Genomic DNA, 13595 nt, shown 5'->3' on the forward strand with positions numbered 1-13595 from the left:
AAAGATGCCTTCAAAAATAAATGTTTCCCCATTTAAAAAAATACTATAAAGAGCAGTAAACAGTAATAAATGAAACAAATGCAATATTTTGTGTGATGATCCTTTGCTTTAAAAAAAAAAAAGTAGCCTCAGGTAGGATTAGTGCAGTTTTATCAGTAAATGAGCTGGAAGTTTTATTGAACATCTTACAGAACCAGCCACGGTTCTTCTGGAGACTTTGACTGTCACAGTTGCTTCTTATTTTTGCAGCAAAATCCAGCAGCCTTCATTATGTTTTTTGTCTGTCTTTTTTGTAATATGCTGGTTTCTTTCCTGACATACAAAAAGTTTTCTGTAACATTTAATTTTGTGCTGGAAAAAAAATGTTTGGAAATAAAATGTTTTTGTACTGACTCGAGAATGAAGTCATAAAATAAAAATCTATAACAAAGTTTGGTGCCTAAAAAAATAGGGTGTCTAAGACTTTTGCACGGTACTTTGTATTAGAATTAGATTAAAACAAAAAAAGGCTTGAAATATTTCACTTTATGTGTAATGAATGTAAAATATATGAAAGTTCCACTTTTTGAATTAAATTATTGGAAAAAATTAACTTTTCCACCATGTTCAAATTTTTTTAAATGCACCTGTGTGTATATATAAATCGAAATATATTGTACAATATGAAGACATAAGCCTCTAAACAGTAAATGCGATGTAGTGAACAAAAGACTTTGATTCCCACATGCAGTGCTGTAATAGGTATAAAGGATTTTTTTTCCATTATTCCCTGACTCTTCTTGTTATGAATAAACTTTGAAAACAGAGACGATTTTTATGAAGCAGCTCTGCTCCCTGTTTTTGTACTTATCTATTTTGGCCCTTGCTAAGGCATCTGGGTATGCGGTAGGTCATGGTGTGATATTAATCCAAGGTGCCTTAGATCTCAGTGTTCAGATCCATATGCACGTCATTCCAGCATAGCCCTGTCTGCCAGCTCTATGTGGCTAGTGTTATTTCAGGAGTGCAGTATTTCTCTTAGCTCTCAAAAGAGAAGATTAATGTCAGTTATGTGTCATATGCTATCCAAGATCACTTCCAATAAGCTTTTTTTGATCTCTGAAACACTATCTTTGCTGTGGTGACTTTCATGTGAAGTGTGTTCAAGTGTTTAGGTCAAAGAGCCCTGTGACAGTTGTCTTTTCTAACTCTCTGTCTGTAAACGTTTGCTCTGCTGTCGAGTTTAGATCCCACACTGGATGACAAATGGTAATGTCAACTATTTGTGGAATTTATTGAAGAACAAACCCTTTGCCATTGTTTACCATATAATAAATCAAGTGTGTCTGTGTGTAGGGGATTCTAGGCTCTGGCTTTGCTCTGAAGGTGCAGGAGCAGCACAGACAGAAACACTTTGAAAAGAGGAGAAATCCAGCTGCCAGCCTTATACAGGTAAATCCGCTGCATTGAACACATATCTGTGTCCCTGATCAAGAAATGAATGAAGACAGTGCAGTGACATGCTTCACTTTCTTGGTCTTCTTTGTCATTTGTAATTTTCTTGGAATAAAAGCAAACAAACGTGTAAATATAAATGTGAATGAGAGGTTAAATTCTCAGTCCTGGTCCTGGGGTACTGCATATTTTGGTGGTTGTGGTCCCAGCGCCCCTGATTCAACTAATCAGCTAATTAACATGCCTAGGTTAGGAAAAGCGCCAAACTGTGCCGGGCAATGGTACTCCAGGACCAGGACTGAGAACCCTGAGTAAGTTCTAAATAAATATACACTATGTGGCCAAATGTTTGTGGACACCTGACCAATCAGACCCATAATGTGCTTGTTGAAAATCCCATTCCAAATTTATCCCCCCTTTCCTCTTATAATTACCTCCACTCTTCCCACTAGATTTTGGAGCGTGGCTGTGGGGGTTTGTGCTCATTTACCCACAAGAGCATTAGTGAGATCAGGCACTGATGTTGGGAGAGAAGGTCTGGCACACAGCCAATGTTTCAGTTCATCCCAAAGGTGTTCAGTGGGGTTGAGATGCAGGCCACTCAAGCTCTTCCACACCATCCTTGGCAAACCATGTCTTTATGGAGCTCGCTTTGTACACAGGGGCACTGTCATGCTGGAACATGTTAGAGCTTTTTAGTTACAGTGAAGGGAAATTGCAATGCTACAGCGTACAAAAACATTCTACTCAATTGTGTGCTTCCAAGTTTGAGAGGAAGGGGTGTAGTAGTCATGTGTCCACTTGTTTTTGGCCATATAGTGTATATATACTACTATACTGTATACGTCTAACATACAGTATATAACACAGAACACATGTATGTATGTCTGTCTGTCTTTTACTGCTTCAATATTACATGCTGGCTTTTGTTTCTCTTATGTATGAAAACATAATTACATATTCAGACTCTCCAGCACCAGTAAATGATGACCTTTTTCCCCTGACCTCTAACCTCATAATGATTAATAATGTGGGTTGGAGAGACGACAGACAAGTTTCAGTGGGTGAAAATATGTCAGATTTACCATCTGTCATGTCCACAATCTTCAGCACATTTTGTCTAAGGCAGGAGAAAATGAACAATAACATAGACATTTATTTCACTTTAGACCATTACCGTCTCTGTCCAAAGGAAACACTAGCGACTATTTATTATGTGTTTCCACGGAAGGAATTCTGTGTGAGGGTTTCCTGGAGAATAATACTTCTTCCTAATGGACTGAGCCATCCCTCTTTTTACTTAGAAAAGTAAAAATTAATGTGGTGTATGTTGTATACGCATGCAATGTCTCCAAGGAACAGAGAAACTGTAATATAGCAAATTGAGCAACCATTTGTTTTGTTACATTTCTCTTAGACAGAGCAAATAGGCCAATATATAATCACTGTTTATCTGGGTCATTTCTCTTGCTTTAGACCTTTGAATCATTAAATGATTATTAGTTGAAGCTCCAGTGAGGGGAAATAAGTATTTGGACAATTTTGTTTTTGTTATTTAATATACTTCCAGTGGGAGCACAATGGCTTAGTGGTTAACATGCTTGCCTCACACCTCCAGGGTTGGGGGTTCAATTCCCGCCACAGTCCGTGTGTGCGGAATTTGCATTGTTCTCCCTGTGCTTCGGGGGCTTACTCCGGTTTAATCCTCCAGTGCTGTAGGCTGACTGGTATCTTTAAATTGTCTGTAGTGTATGAATGGGTGTGTGATTGTGCCCTGCGATTGATTGCCACCCAGACCAGGGTCCCCTGCCTTATGCCCCAAGTCCCCTGGGATCGGCTCCAGGCTCCCCGCACCCCTGTGTCGGATAAGCAGTACAGAAAATGGATGGATGGAATATACTTCCAGTACATATATCTACTTCAAATTTACACACATAATGCCTTTTGACTTTGTATATAGTATGTATTCATAAGCATAAAAATATGTTTTAAAAAACTAAATTGATAGGGAAAAACTATTCAGACACTAAAAATGCACAACGTTTAGGAGCTGTTGTTTGGAGTTACAGCTTTGAGATGTCTACTGTAAGAACTAATAAGGTTTTGCAGCATTGTGATTCAATTGTTTTGCCCATTCTTCTTGGCAATTCATCTTCAATTCCCCAAGGTTACGAGACTTCCACTGATGAACTTGCAGTTTCAGAATCCACCATCAGTTTTCAGCATGATTCAAGTCAGGGGATTGGCTTGGCTATGCGAGGGCTTCTTGAGCTATTTTGGCTGTATGTTTGGGGTTGCTGGCTTGTTGAAACGTCCATGGTTTCCCCAGATTAAATTAAAAAAAATTTTTAGGAAACATTGCTTTATTCATGTGTCTTTCAATGACATGCCCCGGCATCGTTTGTAGCGAAGCAGCCCCATGTCATGCTGCCACCTCCGTACATCACTGTGTGTATGGTGTTCATATGGGATCATATGCACAACCCTTCTTTCTCCAAAATGAATTATTTCCACAGAGTTCTATTTTTGTTTTGTATGAGTTGTTCCAAAACAGATCTGATTTGAATGCTTTTAGATATGAGTTTTGTGTGGGGTGTAGGAATGCAGTTTTTGCTCTCTGTGTAACTGTTGTTCCTGCTGCTCTTGGGTCATCCTGCAACTTTTTTTAGGTGACTGGTTACTTCTCTCTTATCTTGCTTATCGTTAGTCGGAGAGCGTGTTGTGAAATCTTGCATGGCACCATAACTGGTGGTGCTGCAGCACCAACTGCCAAATAGCTGTCAGAGAGAATATTAGCTAATTAAATACAATTACAAAAATGTAACAGAAAGCAATTAATGACTGCAACAGTTTGCTGCTGTACAAATACAAATGGTTTGTTGACAAATGTTTGTATCTAGTCACATGATGGTCACCTTTGACCATGACCTTACTGACATAGCTATACGACTATAGCTACAGTATATGTAGCAAGTTATGCATATTCATGGCCATATTTTGGACAGCTCTGTCCAGTCCTGTGAAGCATGCAGTAAGAAAACATTTTAATTTTTAATACTGCCATTTCCACGCCATACATTTCCTTTGAAGATTGGGCTTTGGCTGTATGTCTTAGTGTGGTGTTTATGGATTAAGGTGAATTTGCAGGATCAGTGCGTTATATTATGTATATCTCCATACTATGAGGCAATTTTTGTTTTTGCCTAATAGTCTATTAACATCTGCTCACTGTTTAAAAACTTGTAAAACACCTAAATTTTTTATATTACAAGACATGTCAACCCCCCCAAACAAAGAATTAGATTGTTTGAATCTGGATTGTGTCCCAGATTGTTAAATTCTGTAGGATCTGGTGTGTGTTGAGTAGGAGTAAGGGAACAGACTTTTTTCTTTTTTTTTCTTTTTGTTATTTCACCCGCAAATGCTTTTCAGCATACATCACTCACGGCTTGCTAGGTTCAAGTTCAAAAATGAGTTTGATGTGTGTTGGCTTCATCTGTTCCATCACACTCATTCACATAGCACTCCCTGAAAGGCCAAAAAACACACATAAGTAGGCTGGTGGTAATAACACACAGTTGAGAATCATCACACGTTACCTGCTGGTTCAACCTGCCTCCTCTCCATCCACAGCCGGCGCTAGACCACACCCCCACTGGCACAAAAGCCTTTAGTATAATTGGTTTTATTGGTCGGTTGTATATGAACTTTTTTCAGTACCCTCTTTTCAATTTTTCACCTGCATGTTTTTTAACCAGTTGAACTGATAGTGATGTTTAAAGGGTTTGCTATGTAGCTTTTCCCATTTGAGTCTTGTTTAATGATGTTGTCCCTGAGAACTTTAGGAAGCTCCTTCATTTTCACCATGATCGGATTGCTATTTGTTTTGTGAAATCTTCCCAACCAACAGCAACATCTTTTATAATAACACTAGGTGCAATTTGCACAAGAACTTTTTTTTTTTTTTTTTTTTGCAGAATTTTAATCTAGAGCGTGATTTATTTTTATGTAAGCTTTATATATTTTAATATAGAGTCTGAATAGTTTTTTTCCTTATCAATTTTGTTTTGTAAACATGTCTTTGTTTATACTTATGCATACATACTTTTTGTTCATATTTATAAGTACAAAGTCAAAAGACAAATATGTGTGTGAATTTGAAGTGGATATATGCAGTGTATATACATTAAATAACAAAGAAAGGGTGTCTGAATACTTATTTTCTCACTGTATGCTTTTCTTCTTTAACCTTCTTTTTTATGATGGAGACTCACTGTGCTGCAGTGAAACACTGTTACCACTACAGTTGTTTTTAGGATAACCTGCAATTTCAGGAATAATGTCACACTTCTTTTGGTCTGTTTGTCTTTTGTCCTTAAATTACTGGGTGGTGCCCTTTACTCCCAGCTTTCCCATCTTTCTTGTTCATCTGCTTGAATTAAAAAGCATAGTATGCAAGATTTATGATCTGTGGCGTGAATCATCACACATTCCCTTAATCATTCTCTCTTGCATTTGTTCCTTTCAGCGTTTTTTCATATTGCATTGCATAAGTGCTGTAAAAAGCCTTTTGATTCATATTGCCTTCATCACACTATGATTCCTCTACATCCACTAATATGTCTGCTCTTTCTATTAAACACTGTGTCCATGTCTTTTAAATGCTACAGTGCAGTGTCTTCACCTTTCTCATTTCAAAATGATTATTTTCTCCATAATATTTAATATATTTTAATATGTTGTTACTCGTTTGTATATAAAGTTACAAACCTAAAACGATATGCACTGGCTCACTGAACTGCTCCTGTGCTCCTAGTGCTATATTTGTTTGTGTTTTTCATATTCAGCATTATTAGCTGTGGCACCTTTCTTCCACCCTCTTATGCTTTCCCCTTCTCGCTGTTTTAATGTGGTGTGAGTCCCATTATGCAATAAGACATTTTTCAGTGTCTCTTTTTGATGCAATTACACTGTGCAATATAAAGTAAGTGACTGGTATCAAATACCAGTTTCAAAATGTACATTTAGTGTGATGTGCAGTGATTTATCCAAGGACAGTCAAAAGTCAACAAAACCATTCACTGAACAAATGTCTTAACATTCTATAAGAATGCCTATTTTCCTGGCTTTGCCCTCACCATGCTGATGTCTCTCTGCACCCATGTCCATGTGTGTGTCCTTGTGTATGTGTGTCCTGCACCAGGCTGCGTGGAGACTCTACTCCACAGACCGCTCCAGAACGTACCTGAGTGGCACGTGGCGATACTATAAAAGTGTTCTCCCTCCTCAAAGGCATGTATCCATGCAGTCAACTGATGAGAAACTCTGACCTGAACTGGTTTTTACTAATCTGCCTTTTTTTTGTTTTCTTTTTTATTTTATTTTGTTTTGTTCCCTTTTTCCAACCCCTCGCTCTCTCCTGGCCTTGTGACATTTCTTTTCGATTCCATTTTTCCTTCCTATTTTCCTTTTTGTTTACTCTGCACGTAGTGTGTTTGGCGTAGTTATGCGGCTGATGAGAACTCGGTTTCCATTGCTACCTGGAAGCCTCATTTGAAGGCATTGCATACCTGCAGCCCTACAAAGTAGGTACAACTCTGGCAGCTGGGTGTTCTCTTTGGTGTCTGTGCTCCTGTGGCCTTCATTCTTCCCTCTTTATCATTGCAAATAAGTCTGTGTCTCCAAGCCTAATTTCTTTTTCTTTGTGCTCCCTCTCCTTCTGTTCACCCTTGAATTCTAGCTTGCAAAAAGCCTGTAGTCACCAAAATATGAAAATGGCTGCATTCAAAGTGAATTTAAGAGCCACAGACACTGTTTCCAGGCTCCTAAAGTCTATATTGTCTTTCATGCTGGCCTATATAACTAGGACAGTGAATCTTCCCTCATACTGTATTTTCAGGAGAAAGCTTATGAGATGCACACACACATACACAGATGTATGATCAGGGAGAGGGAAGCATTATTATACTTTTTCAATAATCACTGACTCAGTTCTTGTCCATTTTAAAGCTAAATTATCCTTGCAAGGGCTTTCCTAGGCAGCTTGATTGTGCATTGCCGATTGCTTGCATGTTTGCCTGGTGCATGTTTATGCTATCTTCTATCCTCAGTTTTCCAATTTTTTTTTTTTACAGTGTGGTTTTGCGCTGATTCTTAGTGCATGCGTGCATGTGTAGGTCTCCCTCAATTTATTGCATATTGTATTGTTAACACAGAGAGAAATATATTGATGATTCATTCATTGTATGAAAGATTCAGTATATTTCAGTGCCATTTTGTCTTTTATGTTAGACTCCTTTTTTGTTCCTGTTTTCATGTAAAGAGTTAATCTCCTGCCCCTTTTCTCCTCTCTTTTGCTAACTAACACCTGAAGGAAAGACCAGGGCGAATCCACCACCAGGTTTGTTATTCTTATACTGTATGTCACCTGTGCCTTTATGACCAGTGGAAAAAAAATTTTCTCTGTATAAAATAGATTGACTTTTTTTCATGTTTAAACTAAAATATCAGAATGCACAACTAAATAATGAAATAATGAATAAGGATCTTCATTCACACACAATTGGTGATTTGATAAAGTGGAAAAAGTTTGATCTGCAGCTTGCATTTTAACATTTCTCAACTGCTTGCAATGGTAAAGAGCAGCTCTCGTGTCTTCAGAGACTTCACGCAGCAGGGTCAAGTGACTGTAGGCTTATAAAAACTCAATGATGTTTGCATGTGACTTGATATATTTAGGTTTGTGTGCGTATGTTTGTGAGAGAGAGGCAGACAGAGATAAAGTGTATGTGTGCACAATAAACAGCTCTATCTTGGCAGTAGTTAAACACGGAGCACAGTACCACTTGTCTGATGGCAGACATCTCCATGATGCACTTTTTCCATTCAGTGATTATTTATGTTAGCGATTAAATATCACTCCAGAGAACACATACTCCAGGAATTATTAAAAAGAGAGAGAAAGACAGAGAGGGTGAGAGAGTTGCTGCTTAAGGAAGGAATAGCACAGGATGGCAACAGGCCAGTGTTTCTCTTCTAAGTGTATGTGTATCTTTGTTCTCTGTCTTTGCATTTCTCTTTGTGAGAAGTCATAGTGTCACAGACTCAAAGGATTTTAGGACAGTGAATGTACAGTACATGCACAGTAAGGAGCTACGTTTATAATGGCAGAGACTTTAAGTAGTTACATTTTCATCAGCTGAATTTGCTGCTTATATGCAGTTTCTTGCTATTAATTTCCCAGTAATTTCAGCTTAGCTTATTGCTGGTGCTTTTGTAAGTAATGGTAAAACCCAAAGCCTTTTCCTAAATTCAACCTACACTGCTTTTAATTAATAGTTTAATTGGACTGTGGGTGTGTGATTCATATTCAAAGCAAAAACAGCAGCATAGCCAGACACTTAAGGCTTAAGTTAAGTAATTTATAGTCCCCTTGGTGGGTGGCAAATATGCCGTAATATGTTTCTGCAAAGACTACTCTGAACTATAAACACACAAAGCAAAAAGCTCAGCTGTAAATCCAACTAAGCTGTGAACCACTTTAATAAAATAACTTGAGATTTTTGTAGTGTGATTTGTTTTATTGGCCAGAGTGACAAGCGGTAGCTCTGTATGATACAATGCTCCTTTAATTGACTAACAAATTGTCACAAACTGCCTTTTATATATACTGATATTTGGGTGGGCTTTAATGTGTGTGTTTAATGTGTATTTGGGGGTGATTACTGTATCCATGCATGTCTGCCACTCATTGTGCCTTTAACAGTTTTCTGAAAAGCAAGTATTAACAAAGCCAGAAATGTTTGGCTTTTTACTGTACAACCAAGTGTTTGTCTTTTTTCCCAAACACATTTGTTTGTTCCACTGAAAGAAATCTACTTTCTCTTCTAACTAATCCATACCCATCTGTCTCTCACACTCCCTAGTAAGGTTCATAGTAATAGGCAGAAGCTCTTCAGGAAGTATACCACAAGGAATTATAGGTACCTAGCATCCCCCTCTGCTTTGGCCACATGACAACTAATGAGAATGCTGACTAATTGCAGGTGCATGGATGGTGACTCAGTCCAAATGTACCTTTTATCTTCCCAATGTGATCCCAGAAAGGAGCTAAAATAGGGGGTCCACTACTAACGGTTACTGCCTACTACCTGTTACCTGAAGAGCTCACATTAGATCACAGCAGATTCTCATTGCATTTACTATATTTACACCCACCAAACAAAATGAATACTTATTTTGCCATTGTGAATGATTTGCATGCGTTATTTCGATCTGTTTCATAAATAGTATCTCAAGCTTTAAAAAAAACATCATAATGTTAATACGACGCTTAATGAAGGCAGTTCTGTGGGATTTTAGATTTTATAAGGAAGCGTTCCCATCTTCTATGCCCAGTTTTAAACAATCTTTCATAAAGTAAATTGTAATTGCATCAATGCCCACATCTGCATGTTGCATGTGCATGCTTCTGAGTGCTTCATGCTTACCTTTCACAAAGTTCCATCTCTGAACCCTAAGCACTAACTTGTGCTTGAGCCAAGCTCAAGCCACTAGTATTCCCTTTACTATCATCTCACACATCTTGGTACTGTTCATGCAGCATCTGCATCTGTTTAGGTGTCCTTCGAAGAGGGAGGCATTCACCTAAATGTATTATTTTACCTTTTTACTGATCTTATTTTTTATTATGGTTTATAATGTCTCCAGCTCCAATGATCATGAGTTATTGGCCTGAAAATATTGCCTGTTGTAGGATGCTCAATGTAGTGCATGTCAGTCTACTTATGTTGTTTATGTTATGAGTACAATGCATGATTTTAGTACAGGGAATTTCTGTCAGATGAAGCAATGATCATAATTAAACATTTTCTGCATTAAAACTAAAGAAGTTGAAATATAGTGCTTTGCATACCTATTCACCTCCCTTGAACTTTGCCACATTTTGTATTGTTACCTTGAAGTGAAATGTACTAAATTGGAATTATGTCATGATTATGCCATTCATCTACACAAAATAGCCCAAAATATTGAAGTGAGGAGAAAACAATAATATAGTGAATGAATTAAGTAAAGCCAGTTGCCATCAAAAGTCACATAAATAATTAGTAGGACACTACACAGGAAAATCCAGTGTTGAATTAAGGCCTACAGTGTTTATTCATGTCCAATTAGACACAAATTGACACTGAAAGAGTTCATTCAATACTCTAGGTGTTAATTCAACACTGGGGATGTTACTGTGTATACAAAGCTGCTTTATGGAAGAGAGTTGAGTCATTTGAAATCCCATTTGGAGTCTGCCAAAAAGCATGTTGGAGACTCTGCAAATATAGAAAAAAAAGGTTTTCTGGTCTGATGAGACCAAAATTGGCTTTCTGGCCTTGGCACAAAGCACTAAATTTGCCTGAGAACAAAATTCCCACAGTGAATCATGATGGTGGTAGCACCATATTGAGGGGATGCATTCATCAGCAGGGACTGAGAAGTTGGTCATGTTTGAGGGCAAGTTGGATGGAGTCAAATATGGGACAATCCTAGAAGAAAATTTGTTCCAGTCTGCAAGAGACTCGAGACACTGGAGTGGTTCAAAGGTAAGAACCTAAATATGTTTGAATGGCCCAGTCAAAGAACAAACTTCAATCTGATTGAGAATATGTGACAAGACTTGAAAATTATTGTTCACCAATTACCTCTATCCAGTCTGACAGAACCTAAGAAGAAGAAAAATGGGCAAAATATTATGATCCAGATGTTTAAAAAAAAAAAAAAACAACCTAATATAGACATATCCGAGAAGGTAGTTCTACTTCAGGAGAGTGAATACTTATGCAACCAACATCTTGCTGGTATTTTGTTAAACTAACTTTTGGATCACAATGAAAAAATGCACCTTCAAATGTTAAACCTACTGTGAAACACAAATGTCCCAATTAAGTCAGCTTCAGTTCAGCATTTTAACACTACAAAATGTGGACAAGTTCAATGGGGTGAATACTTATGCAAGTCATTGAATATCAGTAAGCTAAAATATCATTACTCTTATCAGTCATTTGTTTTTACCAGAAATTGAGCTATATTTAACAGATTTTTCTCTTTCTTTTTCGTTCTCTTCTTCATTATTCTTTTCATATTCCTTCTTTCTTACCCTCTCTCCCTCAACTGTCCTCCTTACCTCATGTAGTCAGAAACTGAGCTTTAAGGAACGGGTGCGCATGGCCAGTCCTCGTGGTCAGAGCATTAAGAGCAGGCAGACATCACTGAATGACAGACGCTCTCCTGTGACTGAGGTAGCCACAGAGGGTAGCAGCCCAGCCAAGGTACAAAAGAGCTGGAGTTTCAATGACCGAACACGTTTCCGACCATCACTCAGGCTCAAGAGCCAGTCACGCACAATGCCCGAAGGTAAGTGTGAGAAAAAGGTCTATATTTCTAGATACAGTGTACATTTATTTCTTATGATCATAAGTTCATATTGCTTATGAGTAGTAAAGGTTATAGAAATGGTAGGCAGTACAAGAACATATTAAGCATATCTATAAGAACAGTTCCTGCATGACAACCCTCTGCTTTTTTCCAGTGGTTGTCTATACATAATCTACATATAGTTATCCTGAATGAAGATAGACTTCTGCAAAATATATGGAATGCAACATGGCATTGTGTTAAGATCATCAGAACACATAACCTCACATGCCTCAGCTTTTAATCTCAGTATGGACACTAAAATGCGACTTGATTATGCAAATCTCTTCAAGAATTGAGAATTGAGAAAATTTATTGAGAAAATTTTTTAGAACGTTCATTAGACACGTGCCTGCACTGTTGCATAACTTATGCTTTATATCATTTTCATACTCAAAACATTCAATGAGCCCTTGTTCTCTTTGAATAGGGGCATTGTCATCCTGGAAGAGACCATTCCCATCAGAGTAGAAATGTTTCATCATAGGATAAAGGTTATCAGTCAGAATAACTTTCCTGAATTGCAGTGATCCTTTCGTCTCAGAGAACAAGTGGCCCCAAACCATGTCAGCAAAATGACCTCATAGCAGAGCCATTGGATTTGTATTAAATTTTTCACCTATCTGTATATATGCAACGATGCCATGGAGGAGTGTTAAATAGTGAAGTTCTGGACAGATTCCCAGAGTGGAAGATTCTGTTATAATGTCTCTAATTCAACAAATTAAAGACTTAAAAACTTCCTCTGGCTTTCTGAAACTTTCTGAAATTTTCTGGTTCCTAACCTGTTTGCTCATGGCATTTAGTCACAGGTCTTAAAAGTTGAATGAGGTCAACCTCTGTGAATCTTGTCTTAGTGTGTTCAAGTTTATATCTTGTGCCTTTTGTTATGGGGGAGTGTGCTCTGTACACCACAGCTTCATGACAGCTATGAGGCTCCTTCAACAATTACCTATTGTTCTGTTTCACTTCAACAGTCCCCAGAGAGGCCTTCAGTGGAAATGAAGAGAATTGAGAGAGATAGAGAGGAAGAGACAGAGCCAGTTTGGACTCTGTGTCCTGCTAAAAGCAGTTCTGCTCAGCTTGTGATGGAACAGTTCACATTGTGTTTCAGTATTGACAGGCCAGTAAATCTTATGGCAAAATGGGAATCTACAAAGCAACAGTATAAGCTTAAATGACAGGAAATATTGTGGTTTGACTCTGAAAATCTATCTCTCTTTTTAGTACTTTCCAAACCCACAATTGAACCACATTTGCATTTGATCAGGTTTCTCAAATGCTTTAGCAGCTGTATATAAAGTGTAGAGCAGGATTTGTATGTGAAGCCCAGTTTCAAAACATGCTGTGAAAGAATGGCTGTAATGTTTGACATGAATCCAGCACAGCTGAGGAGGTTTGTATGATTAGGAAGTCAGGCACTGTTCTGAGATCAGGAACACAGGCTGAGGGGTAATCACCCCAGTTGCACGGGTCATGCTGATTCAGCAAAAACTCATATTCACTCTATGGAGTGTCCTGACTGAGCAGCCTCTGAATGTCCACTACAGCCTAATATACAAACACTTGTCACAGGGATTGTACCCTCAAGGGTCCTTTTATTCAGATGAACATATTTGTCAAGGAACATAATTGGCCCTTAGAGCATACACAGGCACATCTAGAATACAAATCTATCATGTAGTCAACACACTACG

At 38.0% G+C, this 13595-nt stretch overlaps 1 protein-coding gene across 8 annotated transcripts in view; it reads left to right on the forward strand.

The window, feature by feature from the left end:
- kcnq5a (potassium voltage-gated channel, KQT-like subfamily, member 5a) overlaps positions 1–13595 on the forward strand; it is a 138819-nt gene that overhangs the window by 107745 nt on the left and 17479 nt on the right. For 4 of the 8 annotated variants that reach the window (XM_053621396.1, XM_053621400.1, XM_053621403.1 and 1 more), the window contains exons 7-10: positions 1336–1431; positions 6925–7019; positions 7808–7834; positions 11618–11838. In XM_053621396.1, coding sequence (XP_053477371.1) covers positions 1336–1431; positions 6925–7019; positions 7808–7834; positions 11618–11838 — 439 coding nt within the window. Of the gene's footprint in view, positions 1–1335; positions 1432–6637; positions 6727–6924; positions 7020–7807; positions 7835–11617; positions 11839–13595 lie in introns of all 8 variants that reach the window. The other 4 variants (XM_053621397.1, XM_053621404.1, XM_053621398.1 and 1 more) reach the window with 2 other exon arrangements.

This window comes from Ictalurus furcatus, chromosome 3 (genome assembly GCF_023375685.1).
Source record: "Ictalurus furcatus strain D&B chromosome 3, Billie_1.0, whole genome shotgun sequence".
Classification (NCBI taxonomy): Eukaryota; Metazoa; Chordata; class Actinopteri; order Siluriformes; family Ictaluridae; genus Ictalurus; species Ictalurus furcatus.